The sequence below is a fragment of the Hyperoodon ampullatus genome, assembly GCF_949752795.1.
Source record: "Hyperoodon ampullatus genome assembly, chromosome: 5".
In the NCBI taxonomy this organism is placed as follows: domain Eukaryota; kingdom Metazoa; phylum Chordata; class Mammalia; order Artiodactyla; family Ziphiidae; genus Hyperoodon; species Hyperoodon ampullatus.
This window is the reverse complement of record NC_136918.1, coordinates 35750800-35772065: the sequence shown is the minus strand read 5'-3', so window position 1 is coordinate 35772065 and position 21266 is coordinate 35750800. Positions and strand designations below refer to the sequence as shown.

At 35.6% G+C, this 21266-nt stretch overlaps 1 protein-coding gene across 21 annotated transcripts in view; it reads left to right on the top strand.

Moving 5' to 3' along the window:
- Positions 1-21266, top strand: part of DLG1 (discs large MAGUK scaffold protein 1) — a gene marked incomplete at both ends in the record, with an annotated part of 293223 nt that overhangs the window by 128661 nt on the left and 143296 nt on the right. For 9 of the 21 annotated variants that reach the window (XM_079704322.1, XM_079704323.1, XM_079704328.1 and 6 more), the window contains one exon: positions 12534-12632. The exons of the other annotated variants lie outside the window; for them this stretch is intronic. In XM_079704322.1, coding sequence (XP_079560448.1) covers positions 12534-12632 — 99 coding nt within the window. The remainder of the gene's footprint in view (positions 1-12533; positions 12633-21266) is intronic. 21 annotated transcript variants of the gene reach the window in all.

Here is a 21266-nt window from a genome sequence, read left to right as displayed (position 1 = left end):
TGTGCAAGTATAAACCAACTGGTGTCACATCTGGAAGCAGTGGAATTTTAGGAGAACCCTGAGTACAACTTCTGCCCCTAGATAAATTTATTTAAAAGATGTTTTCCCCCTCACCTCTTAACAGGAGCCCTGCCTATTCATTCTTCATCCATTAGTTAACCCCAATTTAGTCCCGTTTCTGAACAGTATTTTCAGTATTTTTGAAATCTGAACTGTGACTATTGATTCAGCCAGCTGTGGAGTGTGAAGAAATTATTATTATGACAAAATGGGACCAGCTGATTGCCTTACAGAATTTTTGTTGGTCCTGAGGAAAATAACTGGAGATTATAATCTGCAATTTGAATCAAAACATATCCCAGCGTCATTTTTCTGTATTTAACTCTGACTAATCTTGGTAGAACCATCTAATATATCAAAGCGTTATAAATTTGAAAAATAATCAGTTTGTAAGTATTTTGAAAGATATAGAATGGGATTTCCCTGGTGGTGCAGTGGTTAAGAATCTGCCTGCCAGTGCAGGGGACACGGGTTCGAGCCTTGATCCAGGAAGATCCCACATGCCGCAGAGCAACTAAGCCCGTGTACCACAACTACTGAGCCTGCACTCTAGAGCCCGTGAACGACAACTACTGAGCCCACGTGCCACAACTACTGAAGCCCGTGCACCTAGAGCCCATGCTTAGCAACAAGAGAAGCCACTGCAATGAGAAGCCCGCGCACTGCAACGAAGAGTAGCTCCCGCTCACCACAACCAGAGAAAGCCTGTGTGCAGCAATGAAGACCCAATGCAGCCAGAAATTAATTAATTAATTAATTTTAAGAAAAAGAAAAACAAAGATGAATACCAACCTTAGGAATTAATTGTTTCAGCTATACTAAATGCCATAGCAGGATTTTGGAGAGGGGAAATAGAGCAAAAATTGTATCATTCTAATCATTTTTTCCAAACTGAAAGGCTACATACAGTATAGATCCTAAATTCTTTCAGTTATAAGAACACAGCTTTATTATATAGGCCTTTTTTGTAAAAATATTTTAAACTCTAGATGAAACTTGAAATTTTCATATGTATTTATTGTTTTTTTAATTCTCTCATTCCCTTTTTTGGGGGAGGAGTTGCTTGTTTTTATTATCATAGGTTAAGCACTACAAGAGAATTTTTTTTTTTTTTTTTTTTTTTTTTTTTTTTTTTTGTGGTACGCGGGCCTCTCACTGTTGTGGCCTCTCCCGTTGCGGAGCACAGGCTCCGGATGCACAGGGTCAGCAGCCATGGCTCACGGGCCCAGCCGCTCCGCGGCATATGGGATCCTCCCAGACCGGGGCACGAACCCGTATCCCCTGCATCGGCAGGCGGACTCTCAACCACTGCGCCACCAGGGAGGCCCACTACAAGAGAATTAAACCAACTATAGTTAGTAAAAGCTAATGTAGGTGTCTCGAAGTTATATTCTGTTCTCTTCATGACCTAATCAGACTTTTTTCTTTTTTAAAATCACCTGAAGCGGAGTCAGCATACTATAGCCTGTAGGCCAAATCCAGCCTGTTACCTGTTTGTGTAAATAAAATTTTATTGGAACACAGCCATGCCTATTTATGAATTGCGTTTGGCTACTTTCAAGCTGCTACAGCACAGTTGGGTAGTTGCAACCGAAACTACATGGCCCTTAAAGTCTAAAATATTTATTACCTGACCCTTTATGGAAAAAGTTTGCCAACCCTTGACCTAAGGATTGATGAAATATTGTTTCTTTTCTGGGATATTATATATTGTCTTTGCAATAAAATACAATAGCAACAATAAAGATGAAATAAAGCTCTTTTTGAGCTATTCTGAAGAGACAGTGTAGTGTAGTAGTTGAGAATGCTGTCTTTAGAGGATGATGGCCTGGGTTTAAATCTCTATTGTATTTATTAGCTGTAGCACCTTGGACAAATAACCTAAATTCTGAGTCTCTTTCTTCCACCTACAGAAAACAGGGATTAAGATCTAGTGAAAATTAATGGGACAAACCTGCAAAGCCCTTATTATAATATCTGACATCAGTAAAGTGCCTATCATCCTCATCATCATCTTTATCACCACTTTCACGACCACCATCATTATTGGTCCCACAAAATATTCTGGCCTTTTAAGTGAGGAATCTGGAGATACGGAGAAGCAACCTCATTACAGAATGATGAAGAATTGTTTTAACAAGAGGATTGGTAACCTTGACTGCGTCCAGCCAGGAAAAGAGAAACCACAGTAATTATTTTAACAGGGAAAACGTAATATGGGGGGCGGGGGGCGGTGTTAAAAAGGAAACTGAAAAGGAAACATGGAACACCAAGGTAAAACAGAGAAGCAGCCAACCTCTGAGGAGGGACCTAGGGACCAGGCTAAGGTTAGTAGAAACCAGAAGTTTGGAGGAAGGACACCACAGGTTTTAAATATGAGCTGTCAGTGATACTTACTTTCTAATACAGCTTAAAAAGGAAAGAGGTAAAAATCTTTTGGGCAAGTGTTCTTCACCAAGACATGTTTATTTTCAGTTGGGATATTATTAGGCAATTAGCTGTTGCTAGGTAGAGAACAACATGAAACTGGCAATTTTTTGGCATTTTTGTATTTTGAAACTGATAAGGTCATCATATGGTAGAACATCTTGAACACTTTCTGATTGGTAGTGACCACCCAACCACACAGAATCTTTTAGCAATATCTGCTTTGTGTATAGCATGGGGAGGGAGGATGTACACAGTCCATTCCAAGTCACTTTATCACTTTAGAGTGCTGATGAACTCAGTCTCTTTTGGCAATCACATGGTTTCATTCGTCCAACAAATATGTATTAAATATTTACTGTGTGCTAGATACTATTCTAGGCACTGGGCATATAGGAGTAAATAAAACAAGAATCCCCACTCTTCTAGAGCTTATATTAAAGGGGGGGAAGACAGATGACAAATGTAATTAAAATATGTAGTATGCTGGAGGAAAGGTAAAAAGAGAAGGCAACAGGAAATGTGTATGTTTGTGCGTGTGTGGTGGGGGTGGAGTGGGGTTAGTAGAATAAGAGTGTCTTCAGCTGGAGGGCGATATTTGAGCAACGGCATAAGAGAAATTATGGAGTTGAGCCATATGGATGTCTGGGGCAAGAGCATTCTATGCAGAGGAAGAGTGAATAAAAGACTCTGAGGCCAGAGCATGTTTAGAGTGTTTGAAGGGGCTTCCCTGGTAGCGCAGTGATTGAGAATCTGCCTGCCAATGCAGGGGACACGGGTTCGAGCCCTGGTCTGGGAGGATCCCACATGCCGTGGAGCAACTAGGCCCGTGAGCCACAACTACTGAGCCTGCGCATCTGGAGCCTGTGCTCTGCAACAAGAGAGGCCACGATAGTGAGAGGCCCGCGCACTGCGATGAATAGTGGTCCCCGCTTGCCACAACTAAAGAAAGCCCTCGCACAGAAACAAAGACCCAACACAGCAAAAATAAATTAATTAATTAATAAACTACCCCCAACATCTTTAAAAAAAAAAAAAATAGTGTTTGGAGAACAGAGAGGTCAATATGGCCGAAACACTGAGTGGGAGGAGAATAGTAGAAGATGACTTAAGAAAGGTAACAGTGGCCTGAATCACTAGGGACTTGTACAAGAATGAATAGAATAGGGTAAATATATGATTACTAGGAAGATTTAAGGGCCCGTTTTAGGTTAGTCATTATGGAGTCCACGGTTGTGTATGTTTCTGTAGCCATAGTCTGATAAAATTGGGGGGTGGGGGGCGGGCAGCATATTGCAGTTGGTAGTTTCATACCTATTTGTTAATTATGTAACCACATCTTTGAATCCAAGTTTTGGATCTCTGTTTACTTGAAATTTTTAGTGATTGTTGGCTCATCCTTCTACCAATACAAAGTGATCAGCTGAATGCTGATAGAATACCATCTTTTTATAATGAAGGGATGACATACTTTAACTATCATGAATCTTGCAAGCAGAAATAGATCCGTAAACTAGATGTTCTGTCTGTGTGAACTAACAAATCTGTACCCATGCTTCTATACTAGGATTGTTAATCACTAGATCTATTTCCCTATCCCTTCTTTGTTATTTTAAAATCAAAAATTTATATTTAATTCCTTAGCATTTGTTAAAAAATGTATCTGGTTTCGTTGCTATTTGCTTCTGAGATAATTATGACACAGGTATCATATACAGCTGGTTCAAATAACATGGAGTTTATGTTGAAGGTACTTATTTGGAGTAACTGTGGCAAAAAGAGCATTTGAATCAAATAAGAACCGGATCTAAGCAATGAAAAACACCTTTATTCTGAAGATACCGGACCCCTGTTAAGTACAGTGATTCCCAAACAGTTTTGATAAATCTACTGTGCTGTATTTTATCCTTCTATAAACATAAAAAAGGCTTGAAGTTTTTTTCCCCTGGTTTCTCTTTTCCTCTTAGATAGCTTCTTTGACATTTATTCAGAGAAACATGTCTCATTACCACATAGTAGATATTTAAGCAAAGGAACTTGGTTTAAGAATATTAAACTGTGCCATACAAAAACAAAAGAAAATCCTTATTGACCAACAGTGGCATAGGGGTAATTTTTTTCCTTGTTATCTAAGATATTGATAACAAAAGAGTTGCTATTTCATATATTTCATCTTCTGTAAATGTGGTATAAATTTATTTTGAGCTTATTGAATCTTTGTGTGTATTCTAAGCTCAGTTTACCACATTCATGTGACATGTTAATGTAAGATGTAAACAATTATTAATTACCTGGTAGTATGGTATTAGTTATCTTTCTTCAGAGTTTGATCTTATGCTATGATGACCATTTTAATAAGCAAGAAAATAAGTGAGAGGAACTTCCCCGGCGGTCCAGTGGCTAAGGCTCCGCCTTCCAATGTAGGGGGCGCGGGTTTGATCCCTGGTCGGGGAACTAAGGTCCCACATGCCATGGGGTGCAGCCAAAAATTAAAAAGAAAATAAGTGAGAAAGAGTTTAAAAATATGTTCAGAAAGCCTTGTAAATCTATTGTGGTTGGGTCTAACTGTGATGTAAAAGATACTTTTTAGTGGCCATTGTTGGTGTTATTCTTAATAGTCCTTCCTCCCACCTTCCCATCAGTCACTAGATATACCAATTCTACATTCAAAATCTATCTTTATTTGACTACTCATGTCCATTTTCACCATCACCATCATTTGGCTAAAGCCACTGATAACCTCTCAGCTGGATTATCATAGCAGCTTCCTAATTGTTCCTTCTGTCTCTTCCTGTATCAGTCAGGATTCAGATGCACATATAAAAAAAAAACACTTTAGGGCTTCCCTGGTGGCACAGTGGTTGGGAGTCCGCCTACCGATGCAGGGGACGCGGGTTCGTGCCCTGGTCTGGGAGGATCCCACGTGCCGCGGAGCGGCTGGGCCAGTGAGCCATGGCCGCTGGGGCTGCGCATCCGGAGCCTGTGCTCTGCAATGGGAGAGGCCACAGCAGTGACAGGCCCGTGTACCGCCAAAAAAAAAAAACAAAAAAAAAACACTTTAACTATTTTAAGCAAATAGAGATTTATTAAAGGTAAGGGCACTCAATTTATATATTGTTTTTCATTTATTGTTGAATTAATGGAAGTGAAAGGGAGTTACGTGGTCATAAATGTAGATGTGCAGTACGCATTAAGCATGTGACTATACCTAATGAGGTTTCAGACCACTTTTTATCAAAATTCTTTTAAAAGCTGCTTTCATAATTTTAAGATCTTAAATGAAATTTAAAATGTAAAGCTGTGAATAAATAACAAGAATCTCTAAAAATTAGTTAAAACATTTTTCAGAAAGCTGTCAATTCGATACTGGCATTAAAAAAGTACTTTAAAAATATGTACAATCCAGTTACTTTCCGGGAATTTACAATTTTCTGCAGTGTTCTTTGAGACAGTGTTAATATTATAGCCTCTGTTGTCATGGAAACAAGTCTCTGAAGGCAGCCTTCGAGGCTAATGATTCCATGGTGTTGCTATGGATAGAAACAACTGAGACCGTTGTTAGTCACATGGTCAAGATTAAAAAAAAAAAAACCTAAAACTCGTTGGAGCTGATCTTATTGAGTGATATATACAAATGGAGCAGAAGAAGGATGATGGCATAAAAGTCATATTGTCTAATAAAATATGTATGTAAGATTTTTCAAGTTTAAAATGCTTATGGTGATTTCCTTCTTTTCTGTAATAACCCATATATAATGGTTACTGTATATTGCTGCCTCATTATTTAGAGTCTTAAGTTTGCCATTTTCCAATTTAGAATCTTGTTATACAACTCCCCAGAATTTTACCATGCTCTCAATCCTGCACTGAAAATAGCCTCTTGTCTCTTCATATGTATTATCATATCTAACATCTATGCTGTTCCTCATTACTCAACCTTCATTTGATTAGATATTATTTGTTTAGTGTGGTATTTTTGTTTCATATGAACTAAATGATTTGTTGTTCTGTAATTCTGTGTTACCTGAACTGGTTATTGGCTGTGGCTAGGAAATTGTGTGTGTTGGTACCCATTTGGTTTTGAAGACTTTCTCAGCAGTATTTGCCTTTCTTAAGGAAGAAGCAGGGGCATATGTTCTTTTTCAGAGTACTTGCTCAGTGCCCTGTAGAGAGTGGGGTGGATTCAGATGGTGCACATTTTTTTAGGATTTTTAAAAAATGGTAGTCAGATCCTCTAGATTATCGTATTGGAAGGAAATAGATTTAGAATAGGCTCTGAGCCAGTATTACAGTGAGGTTTAAATGTAATATTAAAGAATTTATAGTTTATCATAAAGGGTTTTGGAGAGCAACTGCCTAATGGAGGAAATTTTTGCTTGGCCTTGACATTTGATATAAGCATACAACTGTCTTTTTTATGTTAAAATGGATTATTAATTAGCTAATAGCTGACCCTATTATAGAGGCATAAAGAAACTTTTATAGGTGTTAGATATGTCTCCTACTTTGATTGTGGTGATTGTGTCACAGGTGTATGCGTATGTCCAAACTCATCAAATCGTATACATTAAATATGTGCAGTTTTTGTATATCAGTTATACTTTAACAAAGCTGTTTAAAAAAATTAAATAAAAAATGATAAACTTTAGACTTTCTTGTCTTTGATACTTTGGATGACTACAGCCAGTTATTTTCTAGTTTATCACCCAATTTGGGTTTGTCTGATGTTTAATGTTAAAGTTATGCATCTTTGATAAGAATGTCACAGAAGCGATGTATTCTTATTACATCCTATCAGGTAGCATATGATTTTGATTTGTCCTGGTGATGTTAACTTTAAGATAGTATCTGCTTCATTTCTTCACTGTAATTAATAAATCTTTGTAGGGGAGATACGTGTGTGTATGTGTGTGTGTGTGTGTGTGTCTCATATTCAAACTGTCTTCCACTAGAATGAAATGGAGGGTTCATTCAGCAGCAGTGGAAGTTTTAACATTTGTTGATGTTTCTTGAATGAATTATTACTATGATGGTTGCCAAATGATGATTTTGTAACTCCATCATTCCTTCTACATTTCTTAATTGGCATTCTACTGTAAGGAAATGCTCCCTCTTCTCTCTATTCATTTAATTATTATGTAATTATATCAGTGTAGACTCTTGGAGTCCTGTTTAATTCAGTGGGATTTATACCATCATTATCGTTATTTATTTTGAGTCTCAAATTATTCCCAATCTGACTGATAAGAGCCCTTCAAGCTGACTCTCAGTGTCCTTTGTCATGCCCTCGTTATTCTTCAAGCACCTCCTTATTTTCTGGAACAGCAGAATATTCTAGGCTCATATTGTACCTGCTAGACTCTAGCACTGGAATCAGCCTTTTCTCCAAAGATTCCTCTTTTTTTTTTTTTAATCAAAGAATGGGTATTTATAAACCAGGATCTGAATGCCAAGTATTTTCATGCTATTGAGGTGTTACTGCTCCCAGGTCTTCTCTGTAGACAGAGCTAGGGTATATATGTACATATAAACACATGCATTTATTTCTGTATTTATATATATTGAAAACCATGCAGTCATACCAGTGCCTCCAAATCTAGTCTAAAACCATAGATTTCAGGCTAATTTTCTCCCTTTCCATATTTGTGACTGTTCTGTGACATGAGGAACCTTGCTTCCTTTATCCTTGGATCAAAAATCCCCTGTATGTAAGCAATCTCCTGTCACTGTCAATGCTCTAGGTAGACATCCTTCCCACCCAGCTCAAGATCCAGGATATCCCCACCTTGTTCCACTGGGGTCCCTATACTTCGTGCCAGACTACTACTACTGCCACATAGATACTCCATCACACTTGGGATCCAGCAAAACACATCAGGCTGCTGCCACTGCTTGCCCACATGGGATACCCTCCTCATCCTGCTCAGACTCCGCAACACCCTGCTCCAGACTGCTGCCACCCTTCCACTCCCTGTGTACAGAGACTCTCCTCACCCTGCTCGACTTCAACAACCTGTACTTTCCTATTCAGGAAGTCTTTGCCTACACCAAGATCCTGATGATATTCTATCAATACTATCTTCTAGGAACCTAATTTTTGTACATCTCTTAATTATGTCAGTAAGCCATCTGGAATTAACTTTAAGTATGGTGTAAGGGAGTGAATAGGGTTCATTTCATTTTCCATATGTATATCCAGTTGATTCATCAGCAGTTTTCTAAAATTATTGAAATATAGTTGTACAGTATTATGTTAGTTTTGGGTGTACTAAAAATGATTTGATATTTACATACATTGTGAAATGATCACCACAGTAAGTCTAGTAACCATCTCTCCCCATACAAAGTTATTATATTATTGACCTTATTTCTTGTGCTGTATATTACATCCCTGTGTCTTATATAACTAGAGGTTTATACCTCTTAATTCCCTTCACCTCTTTCGTCCACCCCGCCCCCCCACCCCACTGCTTCCCTCCCTTTTGGCAACCACACATTTGTTCTCTGTATCTATGAGTCTCTTTTCATTTTGTTTTGTTTGTTTTGTTTTGTAGTGAGATTATGTGGTATTTGTCTCTCTCTGACTTATTTCACTTAACGTAAATTCTTTTAAAACTATCTTTTTCTCTTTGTCATAAATTAGGAGTTAGAATCTCTGGGTTTTTCAGACATTTTTTAAAAGTTGTAAGTATTCCATTGAAAATTAGTTAGCATTTAAATTATTTGTTTTAAGCTCATACTATGGAATTTTAATTTTTTTTCCTATAGGAACAATGTATAATTGGTGACTGGAGTCCCAAGTAAGACCCACAGGCTTTATTCCTAATGTCCTTTTTTAAAAAAATTGTGGTAAAATATACATAACAAAAATTTTACCATTTTAACCTTTCTTAAGTGTACAATTAATTCAGTGTCATTAAATACATTCACAGTGTTGTGTAGCCATCACCGTTGTCCATCTCTATAACTTTTTCCATCATCCCAAACAGGGAACTGCTTTAGACTGGGAACATTAAAAAGAAAGAAAAAAAGGAAACAAAATCTAATGGCTTAAAATCTCTTTCTACAGGATATAAGAAATCCAGGTAACAGTAGTCTAGCAAATCTTTTCCTAATTCCTCACAGGTTACCTTTTGTGAGCCTAGCTCAGTTGTAAAATGAAGGGTTAAACTTGATCCCTAGCTTCTTCAACTCTAATAGTCTTGTAAAATCATTGAAATTTGTTAGCATCTTTCAGAACAATTAATGGGAAACGCATTTTCAGTTTATTTTCTAGAGAATGAGATGGTAAAAGATCATAATAATTGTTTTTCTCTTAATATGAATAGATCTTCCATCCCTCACCCAGCATTATAGCATCACTGTGTATTCATTGTTGACAACTGGAAAAGTAGAATTCGAAATAAAGAGGCAGGGGAGAAAAACCATTCATAATCCTGCCCTCAGAGATTTACTTTTCAAACATTTCTTTCCATTTTTTAAATAAAAGCTTTATCTTCCCTTTTTTACTTAATGCCATGTCATAGGCAATATCCTTTATGACTTACAGGCTGTTCTTTCAGATGCTTGTTAACTGATGCATAATATTTAATCTTATAAAATTATCATTATTTGCTCAACCATTCCAACACCTTATATTTAGGATATCCTACATTTCCCCAAGTATAAACAATGCTCAAAAGAATATAGTGAGTGTTAAGACATTTGCTTTTTGAATTATTCCCTTAGGATAGATTTCCACAATTACTAAGTCAAAGAGTTTGAACATTTTTAAAGCTATAGATAATTACTTAGATTGCTTTTCGTAAAGTTTGTATGAAGTTACATATCCAACAGCACTGTGAAAGGACCTGTTTCCATGCATTAAAATTTTTTTGAGTTTTTTAATTGTGGTAAAATACATTTGCCATTTTAACCAGTTTTAACTGCACAATTCTGTGGCATTAATTACATTCCCAATGTTGCCCAACCATCACCACTATCTACTATTTCCAAAACCTTTTCATTATCTCAAACTTACTTTGTAACCCTTAAGCAGTAAACGCCTTATACTCCTCTCTCCCTGGCCCCTGGTAACTTCTAGTCTACTTTTTATGAATTTACGTATACTAAATATTTCATATAAGTGGAATCACACAATATTGACCTTTTGTGTCTGGTTAATTTCACTTAGTATAATGTTTTCAAGATTCATCCATGTGTAGCATGTATCAGAATTTCATCCCTTTTTATGTCTGAGTTAATATCCATTGTATAAATATACCACATCTTGTAGCTATTTATCTGTTGATGGACACTTGGATTGTTTTTACCTTTTGGCTGTTGTGAATAATGCATCATAGAACACTGGGGTAAAGTATTCAAGTCCCTCTTTTCAGTTCTTTTGAGTATTTACCTAGGAGTAGAATTGCTGGGTCATATGGTAATCCTAGGGTTAGTTTTTTGAAGAACTGCCAAACCAAACTGTTTTCCACAGTGACTGCACCATTTTGCATTCCCACCAGCAGTTTTTGAGGATTCCAGTTTCTGCACATCCTTGCCAACACTTGTTACTTTCTGTTTTTGTTTTTACTTTTTTATTACAGCATCCTAGTAGGTATGAAGTGATATATCATTGTAACTTTGATTTATATTTCCCTAATGAATGATGATGCTGAGTATATTTTCATGTGCTTATTGGTCATTTGTGTATCTTCTTTGGAGAAATGTCTGTTCAAGTCCTTTGCCTATTTTTTAATTGTCTTTTTGTGGTAATTTGTAGGAGTTCTTTATATATTCTGCATGTTAAACTATCATCAGGTGTATGATTTACGAGATTTTCTCCCATTCCATGCATTGTCTTTCCCCTTTCTTGATAATGCCATTTGGTGCACAAAAGGTTTTAATTCTGATAAAGTCTAATTGATTTTTTTTTACTTATGCTTTTGATATCATATTTAAAAATCCATTGTCAAATCCAAGGTCATGAAGATTTATCCCTATGTTTTCTTCTAAAAGTTTTATGGTTTTAATGCTTATATTTGGGTGATTGATTAATTTCCAGTTAGTTTTTATATAGGATGTGAGGTAGTGGTTTAACTTTATTCTTTTGCATGTTGCTATCTGGTTGTCCCAGCACCATTATTGAAGAGATGCCATACATTTTTGATAAACCTTGATTGATTTGATTGACAACAAAAGGTCAACATTATAATTTTATTTTGTGTTTCTTTATCAATGAGGAAAAGCATAGTTTCAAGTTTAGCAATTGGTTCTTCCTGTTTTAAGTGTCTTCTAATGTACATTGTTTTCTTATAGATTTGATTTTAATGTTTTTCTTATATATGTAGAATATGTCATTGGTATAGCAAATATTTATGAATTAATCCAGTTTATAGAGATTGGGACTTGTTACAAGACACCTGTTTTGTGTTCCAGTTAACACCTTTTTTAAAAATAGTAATTAAGCCTGATAGAGTAATTGAGTATAAATATCAAAACTTCTTAGTTTAAATTATGTCACTAGAGTTCCCACTTAATGACTTTACAGGCAGGTTTAAGACAGGTTATTACAGTTCTTAATAGTAGAGGTTAACAGCACAGCTTCTTTAAAATGATATAAATTCAGTTTTTAAGTCCTTTGAATCTTCTGTTTGTGGACTTATAGGCCCCAATTGCCTACCTCATGGGCTAATGAAATTACTTTTGATTCTTTGAATGCAAGGAGGAAAGTAGTCAAATATATACTGAATGCTACAAGAATATTTTGTAGTCTGTCTGTGAAGTGAGTGTCTTGCCTCCCAGTGGAGGAGTATTGTTAAATCATTATCTTTTATTATTTTCATTTAAACATCTAAAGAGTAGTCACTCGTTTTAACTACAGAGTCATTAAAATTATTATTGGTGGTATAATTGAGCGTTTTCTCATTTAAGTTGAAGTAATATATTATTTTACCTATTTCAATTATTTCTGAAAACTATAATTTATCTTTGTGACAAAACTTTCTATTATGTGTTTCCTTTTTATTTGATATTTTTCCTGATTTTTTGTCGTTGATGATTTTTAGCCAACAGAAGCTGTACCTCCCTCTTCTCCCACTGTCCCTGTGATCCCTGTCCTGCCAGTCCCTGCTGAGAATACTGTCATCCTACCCATCATACCACAGGTTTTTATTAGTTTTCTTTTTTCTTTATAAAAATTTCATTTGTTTTTAATGTTTCATTTGTATTCTTTTCAAATCATTTTAACTATTTCTTTGTTAGATTTGGTAATTCACGTTGGGCTTCAAATGGTATTTTTAGGGAGTTAAATATCTGGGATTTAATATAATATGGGTTAATATTTGCCATTTTATTAGGTTATCTGTGAAATAAGATACATTCTAAACTTCATCATATTGAACCGCCTTAGATTTGTTATCATGCCTTTTATACTTGTAAATCTGTTTGAAACAGTTTTTTAATTTATTTGCTTTGGGAAATTTTGTTTATTTTCTAAAGATAAAAAAAATAATTGTCCTCCTGATCTTGTACTGGATGGGTCATTTTATATATAGCATTTTGTTTTCTAGTATATATTTATCTTTGGAAATACTCATCTTTCTGTCACTTGGTAGGATAACATACTTCACATTTATTACTTAAAAACAATAGCTAATGTATATAAAGTATGTGGGGAACTCTTCGTGGTATCTTTGCAACTTTTTTGTAAATCTAAAACTATTCTAAAATCATAAGTTCAATTTTTTTAAAGTTAATTTATAACAGTCAAAAAATAAAATGAAACAATAGCCAAATGTCAGAGAATCGGAACATTTTTAGCTTTCAGAGCTTTATTTAATAGTTCCAAGGGATGGCTTATTAAGACATTAACTACCCAACCAACAGTCATCCAAAGTTAAAATAATGGTAGTATTATTACATATAATAATAGTGACCTTTTTTTTTTTTTTTTTTTTTTTTGTGGTACGTGGGCCTCTCACTGTTGTGGCCTCTCCCGTTGCGGAGCACAGGCTCCAGACGCGCAGGCTCAGCGGCCATGGCTCACGGGCCCAGCCGCTCCGCGGCATGTGGGATCTTCCCGGACCGGGGCACAAACCCGCGTTCTCTGCATCGGCAGGCGGACTCTCAACCACTGCGCCACCAGGGGAGCCCTAATAGTGATCTTTGGTGTGAAAGATCTCAACCTCATTTAAAGTGTAAATAAATGCATCTTTAGGTATTTTTATTATTATTGATCTATAGCATAAAATCTAGTAAAAATGGTGTTTTTGCTGTGAAAACACAGTGTCAAAGTAAGTCCTGTTGTGGGAAAAAATGGGTTATCAGCTGTGATTGTTCACATCTCAGTGCCCTTCGCCTCTCCTAAAAATGAAAATCAGTAAGAACATTATACAAAATAGGATTCTAGGGGAAATTATAGGTAATACACTGAAACTTCAGTCCGTGTTATTATGTTACTGCTTCTATATAATCTCTGACCCTTTATGAAAATCATTAAAAGTCAAATCATTGTAAAACTACCAAGAATTAAATAGATAAGTCCAGATGGATATTTCCTCTGTATTGCAGAGAAGAAATTGAATTTATAACTAAAATATAATTCTACATAAGCAGTCAAAGGGTTATTGTAATAATGTAACACCTTTCCAAGTAACTAGGATTTAGTAGTACAATATTTTTTAAAGTAGGACATTTGAAAGTTTATTTTACTCTTGTCACCTCAATTTGCCTTTTGATGTTAAAATAGCTTTCTAGAATCCTTTGAAATTTTGTAGTAGTTTCTGTTCTTATATTCAATAGGGAACCAGTCCTTCCAGTTCAGAGTTCTCTGACTTATTTACTCCAGTGTCCCTAACTTAGCATCACACTACACTTGGAAATTGTTGAGACATTGCATAGCCATGTAGTTATAAATAAAGGACTTAGAGTCAGATTGATCTGGTTTAGAATTCCAGTCCTACCACTTAACTGGCTGTGTAACTGAGCAGTTTACTTAACACTGATCTTCTCTTTACTCATCTGTAACACTGAAGATGATAGTACTTACTTGAAATGTTTTACAGTGATTGAAAGAATAAGAGTGTGTGTGTGCAGCTGGCACATGATCTTGGCTATTTGTATTATTAGTGTTGTTTCATATTTCCTTGAGACAGTAGACCAAGGAACAAGTTAAAAAAACAAATGAACAGAAGAAGCTTATTTATACTACCTAGCTTCATTTTAGGTTTTAAATATACTTAGAGAAGTCCAAAAGTAGAGTAGTTTAACCATTGATGTTGTTTATGTGAGAAAGCTGTGGGTGTGCCTCATTTTCCAGAATAAGTAAGTGTGTGCCTGAGTAACTGAGTATAACGCACGTTATAAAATTAATAAAAGTGATTAAAATATTTGTCCCCAATTGAATTTTGAAATCCACACCTAATACATAACCTGATTTTAACATTTTAAATAGATATTTTTCTTCTAAAGATCTACTACTTTATATTTTAGATGCATCAGGATGTAATAGAAGTAGAAACAGAAGATACAAGATTTAGATTCTAGTCCTACTTTGTGACTCAAACAAGTTACTTAACCTCTCTGAGTTTCTACTCCCATCATCTATGAAAAAGGGTGGCTGACGCCTCCCTGACTACTTAAAATGAGTTTGAGGACAGACAAATAGCTAGGTAGATGATAATTTTTTTTAATATTGTCTTTGATTATTTGTAGAACTTTAAACTTTCACAGTACTTTTATATTGATTATGTCATTTAAATTTTATGAAAACCCTCTGCAGTAGGAATTATCATGCTTATTACTCAGAGTGGTACAGAAAAGGATACATTGAATGACTTTTTGAAGTTACAGAAAGAACCTGGACTTTATAGTGACACCTGACCCTACCACTTCCTGGCCTCACCCTTGCCTGGTTGTGTGATGGTGGGGACATTACTCAGTTTCTCATAGCCTCAGTTTCTCCACATAGAAACTGAGCACACAGTAGTTGTATAACAGATGCTAGCTCTTCCTGCTGGAGATAAAATCATATAATCTCTATGATACTGGCCTATTAAATATACACCCAGAATAAATACTCTGCTTTAAAACCAGATTCTTTAGACCGCCTTTTTTACCAGTTTTGAGGAGCTATCGGGTAATTAAAGTATTGTTGAAAATGCTTTATAGCTAATTTTGTGTGTTTGTGTGAAAGTCTCTGTTCACACGCAAACAGGTGCTTTGGAGGGATTGGTTTTTGTTCAATTATTTGTTATTGTTCCAATCATGTGGATACTAAGATGAATGTAACATTGTTCTTGTCCTCTAGGAGCCTACTCTCTGTTTATGCAAATCACAACTTAACAAATAACTCCCACATGACATGAGAGTAGTTAACATTAGAGGTATAACCAGTATAGAAATCCTGTTGCTTCTGGATAATTCAGGTTCCACAGAACATTTGAGTGTTGACTCTTAAATGATTTGATCATTAGTATCATCTAAAACATGGCTTGATACATTTTCATTTTACTAGTAATCTTAAATAGAATAGTATACTTGGATTGCCCTGATGAGCCTTTTTAAACCACACACTAATATCTGACTGCAGTGCCACTGTTCTATTTGTGTTTTGGGGGTTTTTGTTGGTTTTATGTTGGTTTGTCTTTATATTATTTTCAAATCATTTCAGACTTACAGAAAGTTGCAAGAATTGTACAAAGAAATTCCATATACTTTGACCCACATCTCCCAATTGTTAATATTTTTACCTGCCACATCTGCTTTACCATTTCTGTTCTTCTGTAATTGAGTATAATACTATTTTTTGTAAACCAGTTAAAAGGAAGTTTTATTCATGCCCCTCTTACCGCTAAATATTAATACTTTACAATACTAAATATTTTCCCAAAGAACAAAAATATTACCGTAGTGCAGTGAGCTAAACCAGAAAATTAACATTAATATAATACTACCCACTGTAATTCTGTTTTGCCAGTTGCCCTGATAATGTTTTTTTAATATGAAAAACAAAAACAGGTACTTTGGCACATCCAAGACCACAGTTAGTTTTCATGAGTCTACTTTAATCTGAAGTAGCTACACAATCTTTCATGTGTGTGACCTTTTACAAGGGAACAGGCTAGTCGTTTTGTAGACTATCCCGCAATTTGTGTTTGATGCATTTTAATAATTAGATTGAGGTCATATATTTGTTTTCCATTTTTTTTATTGTGATCAAATACACATAATGTAAAACTTACCACCTTAACTGTTTTTAAGTTTACAGTTCAGTGGTATTAAGTACATTCATATTGTTGTGCAAACATCACCATCATCCATCTGCAGAACTTGTTTCATCTTGCAAAACTGAAACACTATACCCATTAAACACTGAATTCCCCATTCCTCCCTCCCCCCCCAGGCCCTGGCAACTACTATTCTACTTTCTGTGTCTATGGTTTTGACTCAAGAACCTCATGGAAGTGAAATCATAACAGTATTTGTCTTTTTGTGGCTAGCTGATTTCACTTAGTATAATGTCCTTAAGGATAACCTGTGTTGTAGCATATGTAGCATCAGAATTTCCCTTCTTTTGAAAGCTAAATAATATCCCATTTTATGTATATATGAGACCTTGCTTATCCATTCATCTGTCAATGAACAACTTGAGTTGCTTCCACATTTTAGCTCTTGTGAATAATGCTGCTGTGAACATAGGTGTACAGACAACTCTTCAAGACCCTGCTTTCAATTCTTTTGAGTGTATACCTGAAAGTGGAATAACTAGATCACTTTGTAACTTAATTTTTAGGGGAACCATCATACTATTTTCCAATGTTGTATCATTGTATATTCCCACCAGCGGAACACAATGGTTCCAATTTCTCCACATCCCTACCAACACTCCTTATATTCTCTTTTCATGATAGTAGCCAGCCTGATGGGTTTGAGGTGGTATCTCATTGTAGTTTTGATTTGCAGCTCCCAAATGATTAGTGATGTCAAACATCTTTTCATGTGTTTATTGGCCATTTGCATATATTCTATGGAGAAATGTCTATTGAAGTCCTTTACCTTTTTTTTTTTTTTCTTCCGGTAAGCGGGCCTGTCACTGTTTTGGCCTCTCCCGTTGCGGAGCACAGGCTCCGGACGCACAGGCTCAGCGGCCATGGCTCACGGGCCCAGCCGCTCCGCGGCATGTAGGATCTTCCCGGACCGGGGCACGAACCCGTGTCCCCTGTGTCGGCAGGCGGACTCTCAACCACTGCGCCACCAGGGAAGCCCACCTTTACCCAGTTTTGAATTGCATTGCAGTTTTTTAAATTGAGTTTTAGGAGTTCTTTATATATTCTGGATATTAGTTCCTTATCAGATATATGATTTGGAAATATTTTCTCCCATTCTGTGGGTTGCCTTTTTAATTTGTGGATGGTGTCATTTAATGCACAAAATTTGTAATTTTTAGGAAGTCCAAATTGTCTACATTTTCTTCTGTTGCCTGTGCCTTTGGTGTTATATCCAGTGAATCACTACCAAATGCAGTGTCCTGAAGCTTTTACCCTGTGTTTTCTTCTTATAGTTTTATAGTTTTTAGGTCTTTTATTTAGGTCATGGGTCCATTTTAAATTAATTTTTGTATATGATGTTAGGTAAGGGTCCAAATTCAGTCTTTTGCATTTGGATATCCAGTTTTCCCAGCACCATTTGTTGAAAAGACTATCTTGTCCCCATTGAATGGTCTTAGCACCCTTGTTGAAAACAATTTGACTATATATGTGAGGGTTTATTTCTGCAGTCTCTATTCAATTCCATCGGTATATGTCTGTCTTTATGCCAGTACCAAACTTTTGAGTACTGTAGCTTTGTAGTAAGTTTTGAAATGAGAAAGTATGAGTCCTCCAGCTTTGTCCTTTTTAGAATTATTTTGTCTATTCAGATCCCTTGAGATTCCATATGAATTTTAGGTTGAATTTTTCTATTTCTGCAGAAAACATCATTGGAATTTTGATGGGGATTGGATGAAATCTGTAAATTGCTTTGGGTAGTATTGACATCTTAACAGTATTAATATTTCACGAACAGGGAATGTGTTTCCATTTATTTCTGTTGTCTTTAATTTCTTTCAGCAACGTTATAGTTTTCAATGCACAAATCTTTCACCTCATTGGCTAAGTTCATTCCTAATTATTTTGTTCTTTTTGATGCTGTTATAAATGGAATTGTTTTTGTAATTTTCTTTCCAGATTGTATAGGAATGCAACTGATTTTTGTGTGTAGACCATATCCTGCTACTTTGCTAAGTTTATTAGTTCGAACAGGTTTTTGTGTGGTTTCTTTAGGGTTTTCTACATGTATGATCATATTATCAGAAGACACATAATTTCCCTCCTTTCTCATTTGAATGTCATTTATTTTTCTTATTTGTCTAATTGACTGATTTTTAATACTGTGTTGGATAGAAGTGGTGAAAGTGGGCCAGCTTGACTTGTTCCTGATCTTAGAGGGAAAGCTTTCAGTCTTTCACCATGAAAGTATGATGTTTGCTGTAGGTTTTTCATATACAACCTTTATTATGCTGCGGTGGTTTCCTTATATTCTTAGTTTGTTAAACGTTTTTATCATGAAAGAATGTTGAATACTGTCAAATACTTCCTGCATCGATTGAGATGATCGTGTTGCTTTTTTTCCTTCATTCTGTTGATGTGGTGTATTACATTGATCAGTTTTCATATGTTGAATCATCCTTGCATTCCAGGAATAAATCCCACTTGGTCATGGTATATAATCTTCTTAATATGATGCTAAATTCAGTTTTTGTTGAGAATTTTGGATCAGTATTCATAAGGGGGCTTCCCTGGTGGCACAGTGGTTGAGAGTCTGCCTGCCGATGCAGGGGACACGGGTTCGTGCCCCGGTCTGGGAAGATCCCACATGCCGCGGAGCGGCTGGGCCTGTGAGCCGTGGCCACTGAGCCTGTGCTCCACAATGGGAGAGGCCACAGCAGTGAGAGGCCCGCGTACTGAAAAAAAAAAAAAAAGGAAAAAAAATATTCATAAGGGATATTTGTCTGCAGTTTTCTTATAGTGTCCTTGCCTTTGACCTTAGTATCAGGGTAATGCTGGCTCATAGGATGAGTTAGGGAATGTACCTTCCTCTTTAATTTTTGGGCAAAGTTTGAGAAAAATTGATGTTAGTTCTTCAGATGTTTGGTAGAATTCACCAGGAAAGCAATCAGATTTCAAGGGCTTTTATTTGTCAGGAGATTTTTGATTACTGATTCAATCTCCTTATTAATTATAAAGCCTATTTAAATTTTCTCTTCATGATTCAGCCTTGGTAGGAGTTTGTCCATTTTGTATAGGTTATCCAATTTGTTGGCTTACATTTGCTCATAATACCTTTATAGTCCTTTTTATTTCTGTAGAATTAGTAATAATGTTCCCACTTTCATTTCTGATTTTAGTAATTTAGTCTTCTCTCTTTTTTCCTTAGTCCATCTAACTAAAAGTTTGTCAGTTTGTTGATCTTTTCAAAAAACAACTGTTGGTCTTTTTTCTCTATTATTTTTCTGTTCTCTATTTTACTTATCTCTGCTCTAATTTTTATTATTTCCTTCCTTGTACTAACTTTGGGTTTAGTTTGTTCTTTTTCTAGTTCCTTGATTTGTAAAGTTCAGTTTGTTGACTTGAGGTCTTTCTTGTTTTTTAAGGTAAACGTGTAGTTGTAAACTTCCCCCTTACCACTGCTTTTGCTGTGTCTCATAAGCTTTGGTATGTTGTGTTTTCATTTCATTTCATTTAAGTCTTTTCCAGTTTGCTTTTCTACTTCTTTGATTCAGTGGTTAAGAGTATGTTGTTTAATTTCCACAGCTTGGTGAATTTTCTAGTTTGCTTCTATTATTGCTTACTATCTTCATCCGTTTTGGCCATAAAAGGTACTTTGTATGATGACTTTTTAAATCTACTGAGACTTAATTTGTGGCCTAATATATGGTATATTCTGGAAAATGACCCAAGTGCACTTGAGAAGAATGTATCCTGTTGCTGGACAGAATGTTCTAAATATGTCTGTTAGGTCAGGATGGTTTAAGTCATCTTTTTCCATACTTATCTTTTGTCTGGTTATTTTACACATTATTTTGAGTGGGCATTGAAATCTCCAACTATTATTGTAGAACTGTCTACTCTCTTTAATTCTGTCATTTTTTTGTTTCATAGGTTCTGATGGTCTGTCATTAGGTACATAAATGTTAGTAATTGTTACATCTTATTGCTGTTTTGAACCTTTTATTAATATATAATGTCCTTTGTCTCTTGTAACTTTTTAAAATTTAAATTCTATTTTGTCTAATGTTAGTATAGTCAGTCCTATCTTTTGGTTACTATTTGCATGGAATATCTTTTTCCACCTTTTCACTTTCAATCTGTTTGTGTCTTTGGATCTCAGCAGAGTCTCTTGTAGACAACATAGAGTTGGGTCATGTGTTTTTATCCATTCTGCTGTTTGTTTGTTTGTTTTTTTTAATTGGAGAGTTTAATCAATTTACATTTAAAGTAATTACTGATAAGGAGAGACTTCTGTCATTTTGCTATTTGTTTTTGGTATTCATTATAGGTTTTTTGTACCTTATTTCCTGCATTAGTGTCTTATTTTTTGTTTGGTTGATTTTTTGGTAGTGAAGTGTTTAAATTCCTTTCCCATTTCCTTTTGTGTATATTCTTTAGCTATTTCCTCTGTGGTTACCATAGGGATTACATTTAACATCCCAAAGTTATAACACTCTAATTTGAATTTAAACCAGCTTAACTTCAGTAATG